Raw genomic sequence first — 25,417 nt, forward strand, 5'->3', positions numbered from 1 at the left:
ACAATTTTACTCTATGGCGGCGGTTCCCAAAGTATGCACCGCGGCTCCCAGGGGTGCCACGGCGCTGTCACTGGGGTGCCGCGAGCCAGCCATAGGAAAAAACAAAGAGCACATAAACTTACCAATCCGCGCGGCGCCGAGACCCAGCAGACTCCTCTCTCCCGCAGCAGTCACTGAATATCGACTTCAGTGACAGCTGCGGGAGAGAGGAGTCTGCTGGGTCCCGGTGTCGCGCGGATTGGTAAGTTTATGTGCTCTTCGTTTATTCCTATGGCTGGCTCGCGGCAGAGGAGTGAGAGGGAGCGTGACAGCGGGGCAGGCAGAGGAGTGTGACAGCGGGGCAGACAGAGGGGCACAGCGGGGCAGACAGAGGGGCACAGTGGGGCAGACAGCGGGGCAGACAGCGGGCAGATAGAGGGGCACAGTGGGGCAGACAGAGGGGCACAGCGGGGCAGAGAAGTGTGACAGCGGGGCAGACAGCGGGCATACAAAGGGGAACAGTGGGCAGAGGGGCACAGCGGAGCAGACAGCGGGCAGACAGAGGGGCACAGCGGGGCAGACAGAGGGGCACAGCGGGGCAGACAGCGGGCAGACAGAGGGGCACAGCGGGGCAGACAGCGGGCAGACAGAGGGGCAGAGAAGTGTGACAGCGGGGCAGACAGAGGGGCAGATGAGCGTGACACATCTAGACCTAAACAGAACATCTGCTTTGGGCATTTTTATTTTATTGTACAGTCCTTGCAGGCTGCTTCCTCTTCTATTTCAATTTTAATCTATGGGAATCATCTATACCCAAACAGAACATCTGCTTTGGGCATTTCTATTTTATTGTACAGTCTTTGCAGGCTGCATCTTCTTCTATTTCAATTTTAATCTATGGGAATCATCTATACCTAAACAGAACATCTGCTTAGGGCATTTCTATTTTATTGTACAGTCTTTGCAGGCTGCTGCTTCTTCTTCTATTTCAATTTTAATCTATGGGAATCATCTAGACCTAAACAGAACATCTGCTTTGGGCATTTCTATTTATTAAATAGTCTTTGCAGGCTGCTTCTTTTTCTATTTAACTGTAAGTGTAGGGTTTAATATACACCCAAAGACGATGGCTCCATTGCCAATAGTCAAAGATGGAGAGCATGGCAAAGCAGGCTTGTCTGTAGAATTTGCAGGCAAATTCAACAGTGTTACATTACATTGAATAAGCAAGACACATAGGCGGAGAAGGAGAAGAGGGAGACAGAAAATGAATCATCTTCCTCTTACTCAGGACTGTCAATGGTGTTATAGTCTCTTAGTAGGCTGTGGATCAGCCTGTGACAGTCCTAGATGGTCATCTTCTCCCTTTTCAAGATGAGGCGATTCCTGGCAAGCCAAATAGCATCCTTAAAGCAGTTCATTAGGCTTCAAGCCTCCTGGATTGCCCCAATGATGTGGGTTCCAGGAAATTATCCATAAAATACTGAATGGTATGAAAAGCAAGTTCTGGGCACACTTTCCTTATGTTCATGTTCCAAGGCATCCAACAGTGCCTGTGCAAAAAAAAAACCGCTGCGCTGTTTCCCTTCTGGTGATGCAGAAGGGGCAGTGGACATATTGGCACAGGTTCCGGGAGTGCATGAATGTCCTGAAAGGGCAGACATCCCAGGATAGCCATCCATGCAATGTCTTTGTGTCTAGTAGTCAGCCTCTTAGAGGCCACATTCTCTCACACATGTTTTGTTGTGTTTGTAATCAGCACTTTACATAATAGGTACCTAACTAGATTATAAATTTGTGGGAATTGGGGCTGATTCAAAGCTCACTGATGAACTGGCTCTTTTGCTATGAATTTCGACAGCTCTTTTTAGACCGTTGGCTGCCACCCTGAATTGGTGTGTGTCTGATAAAAGCACACATCACGGGGGGCTCAGCGCTCATTGACATTTATTAGCTGTAGAATTAACCCCGCTTATCCAAGAAAAAGGTGGAGCACTAAATTATAATATTTTAGCCCAAAAAAAAGGAATTTTTTAACAAATTGCAAAACAAAACCAAACAAAACCAAAACCAAAACATGCAAGGGCGGTTTTGCCAAAGCCAAAACCAAAACACGAAGGTAATCCAGATCCAAAACCATAACCAAAACACGGGGGTCAGTGAGCATCTCTAATAATAAGGCACACTGAAGCTCTCATGGGAAACCTATATAGAATTATGTGGAACCTAATTAAAATATAATTTTTATTGGTAAATTAAAATTAGTGAAATATGCTGCAATATTCTCTATAAAAACAATGTGTATTTAAAACTAGCTGGATGCACTAATAACCATATATAAGGTATAGTCCAGGGAATGGCATGGGTAGATAAGATGGCACAAAGGTGCTCGAGTAGAATAGGAAATCTCCTAAAGTTCTGCCAAAATGAATATTCTAAATAATATCTGATATATAGCAGCAGCTAATGTGGAGCGGCAGAGAAAGAGTCCTTTCCAATCCGCTACGGCACGGAGTAGCCTGAGGCTATAAAAGTATGGGAGGTGTCTTGCTGACTACGTAAGATATGCTCCACTAACTCTTGATATAATAGAGCAAATCTACCCAGTCAAAAATGAACTAATAGAAATGGCTAAAGCATCCAGCAAGACGCTGACATGCGTTTTGCTGTGTGTGCTTAGTTGTGGCCTGTACCTCAGCTATCCGGCTCGCTTCTGACCCATGACCTTGGACTGTGTCTGGCACCCGCCTCCAGTATTACGGTTACTCTCTACCTGGCGCTTTGGTTAGTTTTGATAAGCTTCTACTACTATAGAGTGAAGTCCTGGGGGCATCCGAGTACCTCCGAACATACTAGTTTTACGGAAAAGGCAGCTGCTATAGGTGAAGATCTCTACCAGTCTGGTTCTAGAAGCTCATCAAATAGCCGTGGTCCTAACATACTTTTAGCAACATTTTGAGATTTAAGCATGTTACCACAGATAAAATTAAAGTAATATGCTAAGATACAGGCGATATTTGTGTTAATTTTTGTGAGCAAATGCTCCATGCACCTAGTAAATCTATGGGAATATTGTTTTGTTTTTGGTTTTTTTTTAAAAGAAAAAAGCATTAATGTCAATAAAGGGTTAAGAAAAAGGAGACAAAATAGGCCGCTGCAAGGAATGTAAGAGTGCATTGCTGTGCCACATACTAAAACCTGGGCAAGGTCCAGTGATGCCATTGTCACCTCCTAGGCCCCCACTAATGTAATTATTACTCTTTTGACTGCGGAGAAGATTCCTGTGTATGGCAGTGAAGGCCTTGGAGGTGGGGCAACTTGGCATTGCTTGCTTCCTCTAACCACTGGGCCCCATAGCAGCAGCCTCTGTATCCACTATAATTCCACCCATGGCCGCTGCCATAGGTCAAGCACCAAATACTTTAATCTACCTAATCATGTTCCCATACACACTAGTCCTTTCACCTCCCTATCTTTCTCTATTTGTAGACAATATTAGTGTTTCCTCTGTTCCCCAAGTTTGCTGCCAAATGATATCCTTTCCTCACTTTCATTCCCCACATTCAATCCCTCTCACAATCTTGCCACTTCCACCTTTCAAAGACCGTAATCCACTTACTTGTCGTCTGTTGTCTGGGCTTATAGCAACCTCCTTCTCACTGGTTTCCCTTCCTCACACCTGTTCCCACTTCTAACCATCCTCACTGCTGCTTCCCGTCTAATTTTTCTTTCCCACTGCCTCATCCTCTCTGTCAATTTATTCACTGGCTGCATCACTGTCAGTCCAGTTCAAACTTCTTACCCTCGCCTATCAAGTACTAACCCAATCCACTTCACCTGCATTTCCAATCTCACTCCACTCTCCCTTCAGTTCTCTTCATTCTGCCACTTCTCCTCAGTCTTTACCTCTCATACTCTCAACTCCAAGGGCTAGATTTACTAAGCTGCGGGTTTTAAAAAGTGGGGATGTTGCCTATAGTCACCAATCAGATTCTAGCTGTCATTTTGTAGAAGGTACTAAATAAATGAAAGCTAGAATCTGATTGGTTGCTATAGGCAACATCCCCACTTTTTCAAACCCGCAGCTTAGTAAATCTAGCCCCAAGACTTCTCCCTTGCTGTTCCACTCCTCTGTAACTCACTCCCTCTCACAATCAATCTCTCTACCTCTCTAGAAGGATTCAAGTGGGCTCTTAAGACACCTTTCTTCATAAAAACCTATCAGCCCTTAACTGACCCCTACTCTCCTTGTCTCACCTTCTCTGTATCACCCCTATTTGTCTGCCCCTCCCATTTGATTGTAAACATTAATGAGCATGGCCCTCCTCTCTTGTATACTCATTTCTCCACTGGCATTACCACCAGCATGCCAGTGCGTTCCCTTCTTTTCTCAGTCAAGGATTATGATCCTATTCACTGCACCCACTTTATTGGGTACATGTTTGGCGATTCATGTTGTAGTGATCTTCCTCTTACCTCCTTAGTGCTGGTTTTGCTAATCCTTGACAAAATACTGTTCTGTCTATATTAGAGTAGTTTGTCTGAATTGTTATTGTACTGTTTTTGCCTTTATGGTTTGGTCCTGTTTTTCCTGTCTTACTGTATGCTCTTGGTACAGTGCTTCAGGCCCCTTATGGTGTCTTATAAATAAAAGATAATAATAAGTAAATAAAAGATTACATATTGTTTCATTGATAGTGCATGTTTGATATGGAAGCCACTGATAAAAAGCCTATTTGATTTGTAGCTGGCAGGAGGCAAAGTTTTAAACTGTACCAAGACTAGCCTCTGCAAGATTCTGCACAGGAAACTGACACAAGACTGATATCTGGTTCATGTCAGTATTGCACTAAAGGCAGGATCATATTTGAGGTTCCCACAGTTCCCCTATAATATCCAATCAGGAAGCAGCTCAAGCTTTGGCTGGCTTGAGCAGCTAAGGTTTTAAATAAAGATGTCTCTGTGCTGTCTAGACAGAGAGTGAATAAGAGAGAGATAGAGTGGGCCTGTGGCCAGTGAAGGATCTGGTCACTGAAGCAAATAAATAAGATGAATATATGAAAGAATGGAGTGGTAAGGGAGGATAGTTAAATAGAAGAAAGAGGAGACACTAGTAAGTGGTGAATATGTGAAAGGAAGGAGTGCATAAAGGGACCCATGAGGCAAAAATGAAAAGCAGAGTAAATGAAGGTGTGAAAGGCAAGCAATTATAATAGAAATAAGATGGAGGCTAAGAAAAAAGGCAGGAGTAAAGAAAAGCAGAAAGTAGATACATAGCAGAAGGAGGAGAGTGGTAAGGGCAACCAAGAGATATTGCAGAAAGTTAATAACAGCATGCTCTAAGAATGAGGAGTGTATTTATTAGAGAGTGGAAAACCCTATATCTGGTGAAATTTGGTGCTAGAGCTATATATGAAGGGGTTACCAGCGGAAAGATTCACCAGGTCTTGAAGCCTAATTAACAAGTACCACCACAATCCTTCTTCACTTATCACCTATTAAGCCCTTACCTTTCCAGGCAAGTATCACAAAATTTCAGCCCTTTTACCATATTTTAATAAAAATACCCCTTAGCTGCTCCTAATTGTGTGCTAGGCCCAAGCTGGTGGTTGTTTGCTGAAGTTAAGCTCTTAAATGGGATTGATAAACAAAAAATAATATGTGTAGGATTGTTAGAAAAACTTGTTTAAAAATGGATCAGAATCAACCTAATAGCAAATGTTTATAATGTTTAAATGTTAGTTATGATTGTTGATAATTAACCTTGTGCAAAAAATATTATTTGATTAGTGTTACTCAATACAAATATTCCAGTCCCATCATACTTTCAAGTACTTCTTACTCAATTTCCTACTATTTTTCCTATTCTTCATTTCCCAATAAAAGTGTTATGAATGAAAATCCCCACATCTCTATAAGTGTCAGACCTGCTGAAAATATATGTATATTGTAGACATGCACAGTGTTCAGAACAAACCGAGAAACATGTATTTTTGTCTGTCATGAAATCCTCCCTATTTGTGCTTGTTCAATTTTTTTGTAATAAACAAATGCTATTCTGAGATTTTCAGAATATTGTAAGCAGTCAAAATAGAAGTAAATTATCTGTCACAATGAGTTATTCTATTTACAAAAAGGTTTAGATATATTTATGACCTTAATTGTCCATCTCATATTTATACAGGCAAATACCATTGAAGATTTCTACCGAACCCACTGTTCTTTCTTCTGGGTCACGAACATTTAAAAAGAAGATTGGAGAATTTTTTGCATTACGAAAACCAAAATCCTCTAAAGGCACCAAATCTGAAAAAGACTCTGAAGGTAGCCCTGTGATTGTACGAGGTAGAAAACAAACTCTAACGGACATTTTGAGACCTCTGGGTAAAGGAAATGAGGCCTTAAAGGGACAAGATAAAACTGAAAATGCCTCATCAGCTGAGGCAAGATCTGTGGATGATCCAACTTGGACACCAGATGCTGTAAGGAGGATCAGACCAAGGTACTCACGAGAAGGGAAGTCACAGTCGCTTATCCTCCTGTCTGCAGATGATGAAGAATCACTTGGAATAAAGCAAGAGAAGGTAAACATGTTGAATTAAATAAAACAATCAATATAAAATCTTAAAGAAATAAATCTCCATGAAACATTTTTTTTAAAAAGTTTATTGACAGTGGAATACTTAATTACTATATCGGAAGACCACTGTCAGACTATCTAAGGGCTGTGTTTGGCAGCATCTATCTGTCAGTAATAAAAAAAAAAAGAGAAAATAGTTCCGACCAGTTCCTGGGTTTTATGGTCTTATAATGTGTTCCTCCTAAAGCAATTCTATTAATCTGTTATTTTAAGTCTTCCAATGTGAGCTGTAAATAGAACTTATAGGCTGGGTGATTATCGGGTCAATCACATGATAAATGAGCATTCGGCCCGATATCACATTAGTGTGTACACTGCAATGATGAACTATTATCGTACCAAAGATCATCGTATAGTTTAATTTGATTTTTAAACTGAACTAAAAATAATGTTCAATGATGGAACTTTGTAGTTCCAATTCTGCAGTGTGTATGTACTCAGGAGCAGCAGTGTCCATAGATCTACATGGCGTGTGCAGAGTCATGATCTTTGCAGTCGATGGTTATGACAGATGAAGACAGATCTAAAGGTTAATTGTGTAAAATGTATTTAGTATGTAAATATAAATCGGCATGCTGATCCAGACTTTTCTTTTTCTGTTGTTTATAAAATCTTTAAAGATGTCGCATTGGGATAAATCTTCTGTAGTGTGTACCCAGCCTTTGTTTTTTTGGCATTTGGGGTGTAACAAAGCCAAGTAGGACCAAGAAAATCTAGTTAGGGAACAAATTAATCAGAACATGAATATCAATAATCGTTGGTCAAGAGATTAAAGAACCAGATATGAAAAAAGTCACACTTTGATTCATTATATATCTCCAGGCCTTGCTTTTTCCAATAAACCGCTTAGATTGAATCTTGACTTTTAGAACAAACATGTGTTAGCAAGTTTAATTTAATCTGATTCACAAGAAAAACTGAACCAATAAGATTAGAACAATAAATGCATTAGGCAACATTTATATTTGCCAACTTTAGAAAGTAATTTCTGTAGATTGTTTCTAGCTGAATCAATGCATGTAAGCTTTCCATGGTCAATACTGTCTTGGTAAGCCTAGAAATATTGCAAGTAGAGATGTGGGCGACCCCCATGTTTTGGTTTTGGTTCTAAAAGTTGTTTTGGTTCTAGGTTTGCCCAAAAATCTTTAAAGGTTTTGGTTTTAGTTTGGATCTGGATTTAATTAAAAATTGTGAAAAAAAGGTAAAATCATGTGATTTTGAGCTGTGTTTGCTCCTATATTACTATTTATAGCATTAACATTTATTTACAGTCATTTACAGTTTATTTTCTAATGATCTCTTCACACCCGCCCAAACTTTCACCAATTGTGGCCAAAGGCTGCAGCAGCTAGCAGGCTAAAATTAGTGGCAGAGCAGCGGCACAAATTCATGGCAGTTTAATAAATTATACAATCCCTAGACTAGGGGGCCCGCATGGATGAAGGGGTCTGTCTAGGCCCCCTAGTCTGTCTGGGTCTTTTACAGCTGTACCACCTGTACTCCCTGTTGGTAACCCTGAGTGACACATGCTGTACATAGAGAAAGCCCGGTGCATCTTCTTGTCTGTCATACCGTGAACTGAAGTCAAAGAAAATGGTTTGAATTGACAAATATAGTGACATAATAGTCGTGGTGGAAGACACTGGCAGTTTGAGTGTCTGACATCTTCAAATAGCTGTATTTCAATATCCATAATACAGTGAAAAGGGCTGCGCTCAACCCCAAATCAGGTAAGAGCAGCAATACTCAGGAATCCCTTCCTGTAAGTCACAACATATACATATACACAATGTATTGCGCTCAATTGCCAAAAATGCATACGAACATAATCAAAATGTCAGTGGATAATAAATCAAGGACATACAGTCTAGTCCTAATATTAAATGATGATAAGAAGCCAGTAAGGCTAATGATATTGCAATATATGGTCAAATGTATAATGACCAGGTATAATATTGAACTAAACGTCCTCTTTATTATGTATGCGACCAGATGTTAAACAAAATATATTGGAACCGGATAATGTTAATGACCAGGGATTTAATAGACAATGGTCATAGATAAAATCATAGAATCAATAAAAACAAAAATAACCACAGATGAAGGCGGGAATACAATAAAATATAAATCATCAATAAAAAAGTCAATGCTGAGTCCAAGGGGATTCCAATATGAACCCTTAAGTAAAATTCCGATTGAGTAGATGATAAAGCTACTATCCAAATGTCACAAAAAATTAAAATCCAATGATAGAAAAAAGCCTCTGATGAGGACTAAGTATAAAAAACTGTACTCACAAAATCCGGGGTCGCAGGATATATACATCAGGGTACCTGACCAGACATATGGAGATCCGGGGACCGCGGTCCAGATATTAAGCAGACAGTGAGTATCGATATGGCTCACGAAGGAAGTGAATGGAGAAATGTACAACAACCAGATCAGAGTGCGTTCCAGGGTGGAACGCAGAAACCGGATGTCCTGTTGTGTCAACAATTGTGGGTGTGACCAATGCGTTTCATCTGCATCGCAGATTTCTTCAGGAAATGTGAATGATAGGTGGGGCTTGATGAAGTCATTATATAGTACGCCCATTGATTGGATGAATGATATCAATGGGATTTTACATCCATTAGTGAGCCTCAATTAACTCATACCGAGGTAAACTTATATGTTATAGCTGACAGATACATTAATTCGTAATAAGCATATACATGTTACATACCAAGTATGCACAAGGATATCAGCGCTAATGACATAACAATATTGCACAATCTATCAAATAGAGGGACAATAAAGACCTATACATATATTTTAAAGTTCTACAGGATGTGTAGAATTAACGGATAAAGTGTATCTAACCCAACAGTATTGAATCTATGGGGAGAGATTAGTATTTTATTGACATATATTTATATTTGAAATACATATACATGTATGAATAACAGCAACAATCATTTTCATGATGGTACAACAAATTGTTCTAAAAGCGAATATATATTTAACATCATTCGCCAATTGATTGTGAAGACAGTAATTAAACAATCATAGGTGTACAGAATATATAGGTACATAGGAGATGAGGTGCCTTGATACTCAATATCACCGTATTGGGATGGATCTGCTACATATATTCTACTGTACCGGATTTTCCCGGGAGGTCACCCATCCCGGTACTAGACCAGCTCCACTCTGCTTGGCTTCCAAGTTCGGTCGGGGTTGGGCATTTCCAGGGTGGTATGACCATAGTGTATATGGAGATACCATACCCAAAGGGACAAAGGTGACAAAAGCACTAGAAGTCATCAACTTATTCCCAATAAAACACAATATTTAGAGTATATAGAAATAACATCATATTATAATGAAACATTATATTCCATATTGAGTCCTCGTGGTGTTAATGAGTTAAAAAATAGAATGAGTCTAGTCTCTTCCCTGTTGATATTTTTAATTGGATCTCCCCCTCGCCAGTTGTTGTGTACACACTTAATGCCTAAAAATGTCAACCCCTTTGGGTCACAGTGATGAGCAATTTTGAAGTGGCTAGAGAGATGATGCTTCTCAAAACCATTGCATATGTTCCTGATGTGCTCGCTAATTCTGACCTTCAGAGGCCTAATGGTGCGGCCAATATATTGTTTGCCCCATGGGCATTGAATGATGTAAATAACATTCTTCGTGCTACATGTGATAAAATCTTTGATCATGAACTTCCTACTATCATGGGATAAAAGAACCTCAGTAATCCCTTGTGTGTTATTTTGTTGGGTAGTACGGAAATTGACACATTTGCCACAATAATAAAATCCTGGTTTATGTTGGATCTGAGTTAACCAGTTGGTATGTGTAGTCTTGTCTTTAATGTGATTTTTAACCAAAACTTTTTTCAAGTCTGGAGCTTTTCTGAAGACAATTTTAGGTTTTGCATGAATTAAGGGGCCTTTGTCCCTTTGGGTATGGTATCTCCATATACACTACGGTCATACCACCCTGGAAATGCCCAACCCCGACCGAACTTGGAAGCCAAGCAGAGTGGAGCTGGTCTAGTACCGGGATGGGTGACCTCCCGGGAAAATCTGGTACAGTAGAATATATGTAGCAGATCCATCCCAATACGGTGATATTGAGTATCAAGGCACCTCATCTCCTATGTACGTATATATTCTGTACACCTATGATTGTTTAATTACTGTCTTCACAATCAATTGGCAAATGATGTTAAATATATATTCGCTTTTAGAACAATTTGTTGTACCATCATGAAAATGATTGTTGCTGTTATTCATACATGTATATGTATTTCAAATATAAATATATGTCAATCAAATACTAATCTCTCCCCATAGATTCAATACTGTTGGGTTAGATACACTTTATCCGTTAATTCTACACATCCTGTAGAACTTTATAATATACGTATAGGTCTTTATTGTCCCTCTATTTGATAGATTGTGCAATATTGTTATTTCATTAGCGCTGATATCCTTGTGCATACTTGGTATGTAACATGTATATGCTTATTACGAATTAATGTATCTGTCAGCTATAACATATAAGTTTACCTCGGTATGAGTTAATTGAGGCTCACTAATGGATGTAAAATCCCATTGATATCATTCATCCAATCAATGGGCATACTATATAATGACTTCATCAAGCCCCACCTATCATTCACATATCCTGAAGAAATCTGCGATGCAGATGAAACGCATTGGTCACACCCACAATTGTTAACACAACAGGACATCCGGTTTCTGCGTTCCACCCTGGAACGCACTCTGATCTGGTTGTTGTACATTTCTCCATTCACTTCCTTCGTGAGCCATATCTATAGTCACTGTCTGCTTAATATCTAGACCGCGGTCCCCGGATCTCCATATGTCTGGTCAGGTACCCTGATGTATATATCCTGCGACCCCGGATTTTGTGAGTACAGTTTTTTATACTTAGTCCTCATCAGAGGCTTTTTTCTATCATTGGATTTTAATTTTTTGTGACATTTGGATAGTAGCTTTATCATCTACTCAATCGGAATTTTACTTAAGGGTTCATATTGCAATCCCCTTGGACTCAGCATTGACTTTTTTATTGATCAATTATATTTTATTGTATTCCCGCCTTCATCTGTGGTTATTTTTGTTTTTATTGATTCTATGATTTTATCTATGACCATTGTCTATTAAATCCCTTGTCATTAACATTATCCGGTTCCAATATATTTTGTTTAACATCTGGTCACATACATAATATAGTGGACGTTTAGTTCAATATTATACCTGGTCATTATACATTTGACCATATATTGCAATATCATTAGCCTTACTGGCTTCCTATCATCATTTAATATTAGGACTAGACTGTATGTCCTTGATTTATTATCCACTGACATTTTGATTATGTTCGTATGCATTTTTGGCAATTGAGCGCAATACATTGTGTATATGTATTTCAATATCCAGCCTGTAAGCTCAGTACAGTGCAGACTATTTAGATGTTATATATCCTGTGATCATGCAAAATCCGTAGTGATCTTGCATGATCATTCAGAGACAGTGTGATAAATCTAGCAGATTTTCTACAGCTTGATTTTGTCACAGATATTTTCACAGGCGTATGATAACATGGATGACCAAACAAAGTCTCCTTTTGGAGTGAAAAATGTGGAAAATAAACCTCTGCATATCCTTACCATCCCTAAGATAAAAATATACAGAAAAAGACGGTTTTGTTTGTTTGTATGCCAAACCAAAGAGAATTCAATGACATCCTGGATACCTTCAAAAAGGAAAGTCTTAATATGTGCTGCAAGCTGAAGTCATTGTAGAATTTTTTAGAAATTAAACTTGTTATAAATAAGGGTTTAGGGCAAAACCTTTTTTAAAAGAGAACAGAGATGAAAGAACCTGGAAGACATGGAAGAGAGCTAGAGGAAAAAATCCTGCTTCCTTGTGGTACCAAACCAAGTTGCAACAGATATTTCTAACTGTGGTTTAACTGCGGGAAATATGGCAACAAATGTTCTGGACAATCCAGAAATGGGAGTTAATGTTTTCTGACATATTGCTGCTGCACAGAATTTTGCTCATCGGTGAAATAGGGTCTCAAAAGTAGTGACCATTATTAAAGAGCTGTGTGGCAAAGTTAAGAAAATTAACACAAGTTCTGCAATGAAAGTATCCTTAGTTCAAACCCCAAATTTTGACAGTCATGTGTGAAAAAAAAGGCAACATTATGGAATCACTCAATTATTATTATTATTATTATTATTATTATTATCATTTATTTTTTGGGCGCCACAAGGTTTCTGCAGCGCCGTTCACAGTACAAACAGTAGTATAAAACATTGTGACAAAGTACAGAACAGTAAACACAAAGTACCAATTGATGAGCAGGCTACAAATTCCTTGATATATACGTGTATGAATATCATAGCAACTTTAAGCCTGTGAAAACACCAAAAAATGCCTTCTGCTTGCTTCAGTATATGCAACTTTTGTAGCCCAAAAAACAGTTAAAAATTCAGTTCACTTCCCATCCAAGTCCATTTGATCTGGAAATGATACATTTGCAAGCTGTACAGTGGCACAAAGAATTGGGAAAGACAAAGATGCCACAATTATCTTTAAAAGTGTTTGTTCAGTATTGCTGAAACCTTCTGGGAAAGACAATTCCCAGAACAATGGCTCACAAAAAGAAGCACATGCTATTCTTTTTACAGATACAGATCAATGTTCTGATATCCTACTGACATCAACTATGTTTCAGAACCAAGTCACTGTTTCTCAAATAAGTACATTCACCAAAACAACACTATCGCTCTAGAGAATCTAATTTCTTCATGTATTGTGATTACATTAAAATCTGTGAAGGACTCACAACTTTTTTTTAAAAAGAGAGCAGAAAGCTTTAATACCAGCTGACCAGTTTTAAACTGGTCATCAGAAAAAAAGCAGTCTTCTCTGTGAAAATATGGTATCTAGTAACAAAGAAAAGAACCACAGTGAAGTGTGACATAGTAACATAGCTGACGAGGTTGAAAAAAAGACACCAGTCCATTAAGTTCAACTATTTTGAATCCCCTGCGATCCCTCTCTTATATTTGAAATTGATCCAGATGAAGCAACTGCCCATCTGTTTCAATCGGGGTACAAAATCCTTTCTGCCCCAATATTGCAGTCGTATTTCTCTCTACTATCCTTCATTTTAATTAATGGTCGTAACCCTGGATACCCTTTTCCGCTAAAAAATTGTCTAATCCTTTATTAAACACATCAATTGAATCTGCAATCACAACTTTCACTGGCAGTAAGTTCCATGTCTTGACTGCCCTTACTGTAAAGAACCCCTTCCTTTGCTGGTTAAAAAAACTTCCTCTCCTGATAGCGGGTGACCATATGTCCTGTTTACAGTCCTTGGGTTAAAAAGTTACCATGAAAGTTCTGTATTGAACCTTAATGTATTTGTACATAACAATTATTTCCCCTCTTAGAAGCCTCTTTTCTAAAGTAAACATGCTAAACTGGCTAACCTTTTCTCATAACTTAATGACTCCATATTGTTTATCAATTTTGTTGCCCTTTTCTGAACCCTTTCTAGTTCCAAAATGTCTTTTATTATAGAGTGATGCCCCAAACTGTACTCCGTATTCAAAATTAGGTCTTACCAACAATTTATATAGTGTCAAAATTACACTGTTTTCCCTTGTATCTATTCCCCTTTTTTATGTAGGGCTGCCAAAGTTAAAGGGGGTGTGACTATACCATTGGGGGGTGACTGTGCATCATTGGGGGCATGTCTATCAGATGAAAGGTGCAAGGCAAGGAATAATTTAATATCCTCATTAGAGGATACAGTAATTTGGTGCTGATCTAGGGAAGGAGCCCTGAAGCATTATCATTACAGAAATGTCCACATGCTTTACTCACACATGTCCCCAACTGTCCACATGCTTTACTCACACAGGTCCCCCTCTGCACACCTTATTTACTCACACATGCCCCCCTCTGCCCATATGCTTTACACACCCATCATCTCTGCCCACATGCTTTAATCACCCAATTCCCCTCCTTCTTACCTTTTTCTCCACCAGTGACAGCACAGGAACAGGAAGATTTCCATCAGCAGCCTCCAGCACTGTGTGTCATGTGACTGCTGCAGCCACAGGACCTGGTGATGTCACGATGACTCTGATGGGGATTTAGCCACTACCTTACTGAGATGCGATGCAGGCATCCTATGCGGTCTGTTCATAGGCTGCCTCATCACATACTAATCACTGTGTCCGCATAATCCGTTCATAGAATATTATACTACAAGCTGTAGTACAATATTCTATGAATGAATTATGCGGCCTCATTTAGTAATACGGACAAAGGAAATTGGTAACTCGGCGCTATACTTGTATCTCGCAGTGTGAATTTAAATGTGATGGGTTGGCTGGTAGTGTGATCAAAAATTTGCTGTATTAGTGGATACAGGCAATGTAACAATGGTTCTGGCCAGAATAATACCACATAAACAAAATAAAATGCAACATGCAGCCTAGATTCGCAAAAGGGGACACATAGGTCCTCAGTGAATGAAAGGTCCAATCGGAAAGAGTCAATAAGGTACACTTATATCCTGTGCCTAGGCTCTGTTATGACTTAGGAGCTCTGAACCATGCTCACTAGTAATGGGATTGTAGAAAGTTGCAAAATTAAAGATACAGACAAAGTTTCTACTTTCATATGCAGAATGTCAGCTTCAAAACCAAATATATGATGTGAATATTCCATTAGAGATAAAGATGGGACTTGCTCGTTTAATACAAAAACTTTGGAAGCTTGAATACATTTAACATCCTTACCTCCCCTGGTAGACGAGTGGCAGCGTTCGTCTGAGTTTTGGAGTATGTGGAGGCGGCTTAGCCAGTAGTGCGCGCATGCGCGTGAGGTGAACTTTGTAGTCCCAGCTGTTTTTGCTGATGTGGCAGGTTTAGGTCTGGCGAGCGGGGAATGCCGATGTGAAATCTTCTCTCCGCTCAGCCTGAATACTCCAGTGCACTGGTATTGGGTAGAAGTAAAATCAATGTGGTATAGGAGTAGTTTTTTCCAACAGTTTCCCCCGCACCAAGTGGGCATCATCAGGGATGAGTGATGACTGGAACAGATGTTCCTCCTCTTTAAGCTTTCTTCAGATAGGAGGTTTAGAATGCGGCCAGTCAAAAAGAGAGGTGTGGTTTAGGCCAAACAGAGTGTATAGACATAGTTGGTGACGTTCAATAATGGCAATGCTAATGATGCAATGAATATCGACATAGACAATATTTAAACAGCTGTGCTGGTACAGATCTAAAGATGTTTGCAAGATCACATAAATCCTATATATGAAATTGATGCACATAATTAGAACAATCTTGTGGTGGAGCTTGTGTCAATACCAAGACTGCATTTTGGGGTATAACTTTATCCTTATTGGTGCAGATCAAGCTTGCAATAGGTGGAGACATGGGTCATAAGGAATATAAATTGAACTCAACCCTTTGGTGTATGGGGTTCGATATCTTTACATAAAGAAGTGTACATGTCTTCCACACTTGATAGGGTAGAGTGGCGTTTTCTAAACTGTGTGCTGAGGTCACAGGGGTGCCGCGGGCCGGCAGTGAGCTGCACTGCTTTTCCTCCGGTGGGCAAGGTGTGGGGGCACCAAGCGCCCCCCTCTGCCTGACACCACCCCCCCCCCCCGCTTGGTCACTGGCCATCCGTCCATAGGAGAAAAAAAAAACTCCTCCCTGCACTGCACGTCGGGCATGATGATGTCACGCCCGACATTTTCAATGAGGAGCAGTGCAGCGAGGAGCAATACCTGAAGAGCACAGAAGAAGACAGAACAGAACAAGACCAAGACCGAATAGAACAGAAGAAGACAGAATAGAACAGAAGGAGACAGAACAGAAGAAAGAAGGGCAAGTAAAATGTAAGAAGAAAAAAACGTTGAAAGGGGCAGAGCAAAATAAGTAGAAGTGATTGTCCATGGGGCACAGAGGTCACAGTTGTTTAAATACAGTGTGGAAAACCATTTTTGAAAAATCTAGCTTATCAGTTAAATACTTAGAATGTGAAAACAGACAATTTTTTAGTTCTTCTCTTTTCTCTTAATACACAATCATCCCCTACATTTGAATATGGAGTGCTGATCCAGTTGCAAAAAAATGCATAAAATGACTACATTATTTTATTGTAGCATGCTTTTTACTCATTAACAAAAAAAGACAAAAGTGGACATAAATATGGTGGCATAACCTTATAGAATACGAAGCAGAAAGAACAACAAGATGGGTATTTAAAAAATTAAATATAAGTTTTTTTTCTCCATTTTCGTTGGATTTATGTGTATTAGTTTTGCAAACAATATAATAAGTATTTCTGTCCTGACCAAAATACTTATTATGTTATTTTGACCCAAGTACTTAAAAATTGGGACTATCACGTAATTTGGATGGGGTGCATCGAAAGATTTATGGAGATCCTAAGGGTGCCTTGAACTGAGAAAGTTTGGGAACTACTGGGGTAGAGGAAAATTATTCCCTTATGCCATGGTGGGTTGTGTGGGTCCCCTGTAAAAAACTGTAGGTGGCAAATTGAACAGATGATCAGACAGAAAAATGGTTACTTATTATCAAGGAAGGTCCCTAAATCAAAATCTAGGTTGAGGCCTTTAGTGTGGAGAGTGTGGAGATCATAAATCCACCTCGCCACTTCCCAAGATATGGTTTTAATAAAGTCTCCTCCCCTCCAGTAGTTTGGAACCTTTTTAATCCCCATAAATTTAAGGGTTGTGGGATCATGCTTGTGATGGGTGCAGTAATGTTACGAAACACTATGGGCCTGATTCATTAAGGAACTTAAATTAAGAAGTTTCTTATTTAAGTCTCCTGGACAAAACCATGTTACAATGCAAGTGGTGAAAATTAGTTTTCTGTTTTGCACATAAGTTAAATACTGACTATTATTTCATGTAGCACACAAATATCAACTTTAAATTTCAGTGTACAAATAAGCTATCAAGTATTTGTGTGCTACATGAAAAAACAGTCAGTATTTAACTTATGTGCAAAACAGAAAACTTATTTTAACTAAGGGTGTGCACCGGGCACTTTTAGTGTTTTGTGTTTTGGGTTTTGGGTTCTGATGAACTTGAGGTTTTGGGTTCTGATTTGTTTTGCCAAAACACCTGACGAAAGGTTTTGGTTCTGATTTAGGGTTTTGGGTTCTGATTTATTTTTAAAAAAGCATAAAAAGTGCTAAAATCTAGTTTTTTGTTTGTTTTTCACTACTACGCTATTATTAACATCAATAACATTCAATAACAATCATTTCCACTAATTTCCAGTCTATTCTGAACACCTCACACCTCACAATATTGTTTTTAGTCCAAAACGTTGCACCGAGGTAGCTTTCTGGACTGCGTAGTGGAGTGGGCCCGGTACCCAATTTGGTACCGGGGCCACAATACCTCCGCCTTCAAATGTTCTGAATTCCACTGCACAGCTGCCTGCTCCTACATCCTCTGCAGCATATACAGGGTGTAGTTCGAGCGTGTCAATACCTCTTGTTTTAGACGATGACAGGTCATTTTGATTAATTTTGGATTTGGCAGCAACAGTCAACGTTTTTTAATATCTGATACGCCTCTATCTGGACTGCGTAGTGGAGTGGCCCCGGTACCCAATTTGGTACCGGGGCCACAATACCTCCTCCAACCATGGTACAGACCATTCATCATTGAGATCCCATCAAGTATGTTAAAGACAGACAGGGTCGAAGTGTTATTTGTTGACTTTGGAAACAAAAAAACTGTCCCTGTTGCAAATCTTCGTGCAATGAAGAGTGACTTTTTCATTTAAAGGCTCAAGCTTTCAAGTGTAGTGTTTATAAGTTATATTATACTTTTGGTTTAATTTGTTTAATTTGTTTTAATTTTGTTTTACTTTGTGCTCATGGCAAACAACTTTGGAACGGTCAATTGTTTGGTGAAAGACGTAGCGGTCTTACGACTTCCCCTCTGGGAAGATGACCGACTACCAGCAGCAACAGCAACAGTGGCAGTAGTAGGCGTACCGCTGCAGGATTCCTCGGATGAATCCCGTATTGAAGAGGACTCAGTCTGGCTGGTGACATGGCCTGCAGGACTAAATCTGATGGAGATCATGGAGGAAGTTGATGAGGAGGGTGTTGGTGGTGTGTATCCAACAGGACCAAGGGATTTAGGTGTCCCTGGACTGATGACGGTCCTAGCCCCAGTTCCTGAACTAACCACTGAACTATGAAGGTTATTCAGGTGACGTATAAGGGAGGATGTCCCTAGGTGGCCAAGATCCTTACCCCTGCCTATTTGAGCTTTACATAAGCTACATATGGCCATACATTTGTTGTCAGGATTTGGATAAAAATAACTCCAGACCGAAGAGGTGCATTTTTTGGTCTTCTGACCAGGCATGACGATGGGCTTTTTCATCCCATGGACAACAGCTGTTTCCCCCCCTGGTGCCTCATTTACAATAACCACATCAGCATCCTCATCATCAAGTTCCTCCACAGCGCCAGCTACATCAATAGCCTCCTCCCGGTGTACAACATTGACACCTTGATTATCCAAATCTGGATCTACACTGTGGGTGATCCTTGGGTGAAGCTGAACCACTAGTCCTGAACACGGGCCAGGGCCTAGGCCGTTCCTTGCCACTCCGTGTCGTAAATGGCATATTGGCAAGTTTTCGTTTCTCCTCAGATGTTTTCAATTTTCTTTTTTTGGAAATTTTAGTCAACTTTGGGTTTTTGGATTTTACATGCCCTGTGCTAGGAGATTGGGCATCGGCCTTGGCAGATGACGTTGATGGTATTTCATCGTCTATGTCATGACTAGTGGCAGCAGCTTCAGCATTAGGAGGAAGTGGTTCTTGATCTTTCCCTACTTTATCCTCCAAATTTTGGTACTCCATTATATGCAGCACAAGAGAGCGTACCCCTAAACCACACACACTGGGCAAAGCCTTTACAAATTATCTGTGGCACAGGAGAGTACCACTGGACTGTAGTTATACAGCAGTACCTATTTTTAGTGACAGCTGCAAGAGTGAACGTAGTGTGAATTTGAATTGAAATAGTACTAATTTTTGTGACAGCTGCAAGAGTGAACGTAGTGTGACTTTGAATTGAAATAGTACTACCTATTTTTTTCAACCTAATTTTTTTTTTCGTATAATTTTTTTATAATTTTTTTATTTTTTTTATATTTATTTTTTTATAACTTTTTAATAATTTTTTTATAACTTTGGAATAATTTAGAAATAACAATGCCCTTAGCAGAACAGAGCACAGGACACAGCACCACTGGACTCAGCAGGACAGAGCACAGGACACAGCACCACTGGACTGGACTGAGCAGAACACAGCACAGCACGAGAAATCACAGGACAGAGGACCACCTAATACACCCTCCCTCTTCCCTGATCAATGCCCGAGTGAAGATGGCGGCGGCAAGCGGGGAATTTAAAGGATCCGGGTATCGCGAGATCCGACAGCAGGATTATGAGTCAGAGCCTCGTTTTAAGTTTCGGAATCGGCGGGAATACCCGGACATCGCTCTGATCTGACTCGGAATCACACTGTTCGGGTTTCCAGTTGTTTTTTAATGTTTCTAATGTACTCTGAAACCCTAGTTTTTAGGCTTCATATGGTTCTGCCCACATATCTGGGATTCTTCCGGAGGATCCTGCAGCGGTAGGCCTACTACTGCCGCTGCTGCTGTAGCTGCTGGGAGAAATTGACCGTACAACAGTCGTTTGCCATGAGGACGAAGTACGACACCAGTCATCCTATGGCAAAGCGGATAACAGCGGCCTTGACAGCTATGTTGGTGTTAGATGTGCGTCCGGTGTCCGCCATCAGTGGAGTGGGATTTAGACGGTTGATGGAGGTATTGTGTCCCCGGTACCAAATCCCGTCTAGATTCCACTTCACTAGGCAGGCGATACCCGGGATGTACAAAGAAGTACGAAAAAGTGTCCTCTGTGCTCTGAAAAATGCGGTTGTACCCACTGTCCACTTAACCACGGACATGTGGACAAGTGGTTCAGAGCAAACTAAGGACTATATGACTGTGACAGCCAACTGGGTAGATGCATCGCCTTCTGCAGCAACAGCAGCAGCAGCATCAGTAGCAGCATCTTCGAAACGCCTGCTCGTTCCAAGGCAGGCAACGTTGTGTATCACCGGTTTCAGTAAGAGGCACAACGCTGACAACATATTAGAGAAACTGAGGGAAATCATCCCGCAGTGGCTTACCCCACTTAGAATCTCCTGGGGATTTGTGGTGTCGGACAACGCCAGTAACATTGTACCGGCATTACATATGGGCAATTTCCAGCACGTGCCATGTTTTGCCCACACAATAAATTTGGTGGTGCGGCATTATCTTAAAAGTGACAGGGGTGTGCAGGATATGCTTGCGGTGGCCCTCAAAATTGCGGGACATTTTCGCCATTCTGCCACTGCCTACCGAAGACTGGAGCACCATCAAAAACGCCTGAACCTGCCCTGCCATCACCTCAAACAAGAGGTTGTGACGTGCTGGAACTCCACCCTCTATATGCTGCAGAGGATGGAGGAGCAGCAAAAGGCCATTCAAGCCTACACAGCCACCTACGACATAGGTAAAGGAGTAAGGATGCGCCTGAGTCAAGCTCAGTGGAGACTGATTTCCGTGTTGTGCAAGGTTCTCCAGCCATTTGAACTTGCCACACGAGAAGTCAGTTCCGACACTGCCAGCTTGAGTCAGGTGATTCCCCTGATCAGGCTGTTGCAGAAGCAGCTGGAGAAAGTGAGGGAGGAGCTGGTAAAGCATTGCGATTCCACAAAGCATGTAGCTCTTGTGGATGAAGCCCTTCGTACGCTTTGCCAGGATCCGAGGGTGGTCACTCTTTTAAAGTCAGAGGAATACATTCTGGCCACCCTGCTCGATCCTCGGTTTAAAGCGTATGTTGTGTCTCTGTTTCCGACGGACACAAGTCTACAGCGGTGCAAAGACCTGCTGATCAGGAGATTGTCATCTGAAGAGGACCGTGACATGGCAACAGCTCCTCCTTCATTTTCTTCCACACCTGTGGATGCGAGGAAATAGCTGAGATTTCCTAAACGACCCGCTAGTGGCGATGCAGAGCAGGCAGGAGCGAATTGGAACATCTGGTCCGGACTGAAGGACCTGCCAACGATTGCTGACATGTCTACTGTCGCTGCATTGGATGCTGTCACCATTGAAAAAATGGTGGAGGATTACTTTGGTGACAGCATCCAAATAGACATATCAGACAGTCCTTACTTGTACTGGCAGGAAAAAAAGGCAGTTTGGAAGCCCCTGTACAAACTGGCTCTATTTTACCTGAGTTGTCCCCCCTCCAGTGTGTACTCAGAAAGAGTTTTTAGTGCAGCGGGGAACCTGGTCAGTGAGCAGCGAAGGAGGTTGCTTCCGCAAAATGTGGAGAAGATGATGTTCATCAAAATGAATGATCAATTCTTCAATGAAGACCAGCAATGGCCTCCAGAGACTACAGAGGGACCTGTGATTGTGGAGTCCAGCGGGGATGAATTGATAATGTGTGAGGATGAGGAAGTACACACTGAAGGGGGAGAGGAATCAGAGGATGAGGATGAAGACGGCATCTTGCCTCAGTAGAGCCAGTTTACTTTGTACAGGGAGAGATGAATTGCTTTTTTTGTGTGGGGGCCCAAACAAACCAATCATTTCAGCCACAGTAGTTTGGTAGGCCCTGTCGCTGAAATGATTGGTTTGTTAAAGTGTGCATGTCCTTTTTCCGCAACATAAGGCTGGGTGGGAGGGCCCAAGGACAATTCCATCTTGCACCTCTTTTTTTTCTTTGCCAGCTCGTTTTGTGGGGGTCCAAACGAACCAATCATTTCAGCCACAGTTTTGTAGGCCCTGTCATTGAAATGATTGGTTTGTTAAAGTGCGCATGTCCTATTTCCCCAACATAAGGGTGGGTGGGAGGGCCCATGGACAATTCCCTCTTGCACCTCTTTTTTGGCATTATGTGCTCTTTGGGGCCTAGTTTTTCAAACTGCCATCCTGTCTGCCACTGCAGTGCCACTCCTAGATGGGCCACGTGTTTGTGCCGCCCACTTGTGTCGCTTAGCTTAGTCATCCAGCTACCTTGGTGCAACCTTTTGGCCTAAAAACAATATTGTGAGGTGTTCAGAATAGACTTGAAATAAGTGGAAATTAATGTTATTGAGGTTAATAATAGCGTAGGAGTGAAAAAAAAAAATTTGGATTTTAGCAGTTTTTATGCTTTTTAAAAAAAAAATCAGAACCCAAAACCTTGAGGGGAGTGTTTTGGCAAAACCCATTAGAACCCAAAACCTTAAGGTAATCAGAACCCAAAACCCAAAAGGTGAAAAGTGGCCGATGCACATCCCTACTTTTGACCAATTAGAAAATGTTCCATTTATCACTACTCTGTTCTCTATTCTCCCACCAGTTTTTGACTCAAATACAAATGTTGTTTCCTTTGCAAAATCTTAAGTCCATCTACTGTATTACCATGGTCTAAGTTCCCACTAACTTGACGTGACCTATGCCTCACAAATCCATGCTGATTCCCACTAATAATCTTATTGCGCACCAAGTAATCCTTAATACTATCCCTTAATATAACTTCCAGTAGTTTCCTCACTATTGATGTCAGGCTTACAGGTCAATAATTCCCTGGTTGTGATCTCATTCCCTTTTTAAACAATGATACCACATCTGCCATTCTCCAGTCCCTTGGTACTGAGTCTGATGAAATTGTATTTATGAAAATTAAGAATAGTGGTCTAGCTATTTCTGAATTTATCTCCATAAGAACCCTTGGGTGTATGCCATCTGGACCTGGAGTTTTATTTATCTTAATTTTAATTAGTCGCCTTTGGACTTCTTCCTTAGCCAGAAACGTGTTACTTAATGGTACAGTTGCATTTCAATTTATTTTTTGGGAAAAATTGTTTATTAAGGATTTAACATATCAAAAAGAGAGAGGGGGTGGGAGGAGGGGTACAGAAAGAAAAAGAGGACAAGTTAGGGAAGAATGTACAGAGTCCAAATGAGATAAATGGCTACCGTGCATTATACAAACCTGTAAATCTCAATCAATGCAGCAAAGTGTCAAAGTGGGATCATCTAAGGTTTGATCCCAGGAGGAGAGGAGAAAAGTTGTAATGGTCTTTTAGTGTGTTTAGAAACCTGTTGTCCCTAGCTGTACCACAAGATTCAGTACTCCAATTGACGTCCAGATAACTAAAACTTGACCTAGTTGTGTAGCCTTTTTAATTTGCTATTGAAGTTAGGCTTCCTCAATCATAATAATATTTGGTGGTTTATAGTATGCCCCTATCAGCAATTTATCTGAATTTTTTCCTCCACTGGATAATTCCACCCACAATGCCTCTATATTATCACCAATACTCTCATAAACAACTTGCAGTATACTTTGTTTTAACACTGGCTTAATATAAAGACTACCTCCCCCTCCCTGTTTACTTACCCTATCCCTCCTGTAGAGCGTATAGCCCTGCCGAGTCATGTGTATCCTCCCACCATGTCTCAATAATACCTATAATATCATATTGCTTGTTCATTGTAACTAGTTCTAACTCCCCCATTTTACCTGTTAGGCTTCTTGCATTTGCAAGTATACACTTAAGTCTATTGCTTCCTTTCGGTATTCCTTTTTGCTTTGATATGACTGTTTTCTTATAGGCTTTAACAAGGGCCTCTCATTATCGGCTATGCTTCCCTTTCCACTCTCCACCCCCTTGACTCTTGTTAAATCCTACTCTTAATATCTATCCTGTAAATACTTACTTGCCCCTCACCCCTAAACATAAAATATTTTTTTAGCTGTGAAAATAGTATTAATATAACATCCCTGTAGTTAAGTTTTGAAGAAGTGCGTTTTTCTGATGACAATTTCATGTCCAAAGAACACTTAATGAAGGAATTAAAGATATATTCATCATTCTTGTCATTAAATAAAAAGGACAAAGATGCAAAAATCCAGTCTTTGAACAAGTTATCTAATGAGTAAAAAGCAGGAATTCTAGAAAGTTGTGCACATAGCACAAATACTACAGAATGTTTGCAAATCAATTAGAAATCCTCAAGTAGGTGTTTCTGTGTTTGTTAGTATGTCAGGCTTTAACTAGTAAAGGCAATAAAAAAAATAGTCACCTTTAAAACAAAAGCCAGTTCATTTCATCATGAACTGATAGTGGACATGATGAAGTTAATCAGTACATGCCTCAAGAAACTAACCAAAAGAAAATCAATACTCCTGCAAGGCAAAGAATAGTTTAAGACAAAATTACAATTATGAACTGTTATCTCATAAAAACAATTCTGTGGATAAAAGTATTATAGTGACTAGCACAGCAAAAGTTTTAAAACTGGCCAGAGCTCTGTCACACATGTTATTTGCAATAGAAATTCTCATGACATTGTTAAAAGTAAGGTATGTAAAGCTGAAATATATCCCATCAGTAGAAATGTTCCTAAAGACGTGAAGAGTCAGAGGGCACAGTTTAAAGTTGAAAAGGTCCCAGCAGAAATAAATGGTACAAGCAGTCATATAAAACATACAAGGCTTGCAGATTCTTTATTGCCCCATCAGAAGGTAAATTGCCAGAAAGCTGAAGCGAAATACATATTGAAGAAATCACCTAAAACGAAAATACAAAATACAAAGAAAGCTAAGGATTT

The 25,417-nt window shown here is 40.3% G+C and overlaps 1 protein-coding gene and 2 pseudogenes across 1 annotated transcript in view; 2 read left to right on the forward strand and 1 right to left on the reverse strand.

The window, feature by feature from the left end:
• The window catches only part of CARMIL2 (capping protein regulator and myosin 1 linker 2), a 1,059,949-nt gene that overhangs the window by 754,859 nt on the left and 279,673 nt on the right, over positions 1 to 25,417 (forward strand). Inside the window, exon 33 of the mRNA XM_075188807.1 lies at positions 6,164 to 6,563. Coding sequence (XP_075044908.1) covers positions 6,164 to 6,563 — 400 coding nt within the window. The remainder of the gene's footprint in view (positions 1 to 6,163; positions 6,564 to 25,417) is intronic.
• Positions 9,752 to 9,870, reverse strand: LOC142104713 (5S ribosomal RNA; annotated as a pseudogene).
• Positions 10,595 to 10,713, forward strand: LOC142104702 (5S ribosomal RNA; annotated as a pseudogene).

This window comes from Mixophyes fleayi, chromosome 10 (genome assembly GCF_038048845.1).
Source record: "Mixophyes fleayi isolate aMixFle1 chromosome 10, aMixFle1.hap1, whole genome shotgun sequence".
Taxonomy (NCBI): domain Eukaryota; kingdom Metazoa; phylum Chordata; class Amphibia; order Anura; family Limnodynastidae; genus Mixophyes; species Mixophyes fleayi.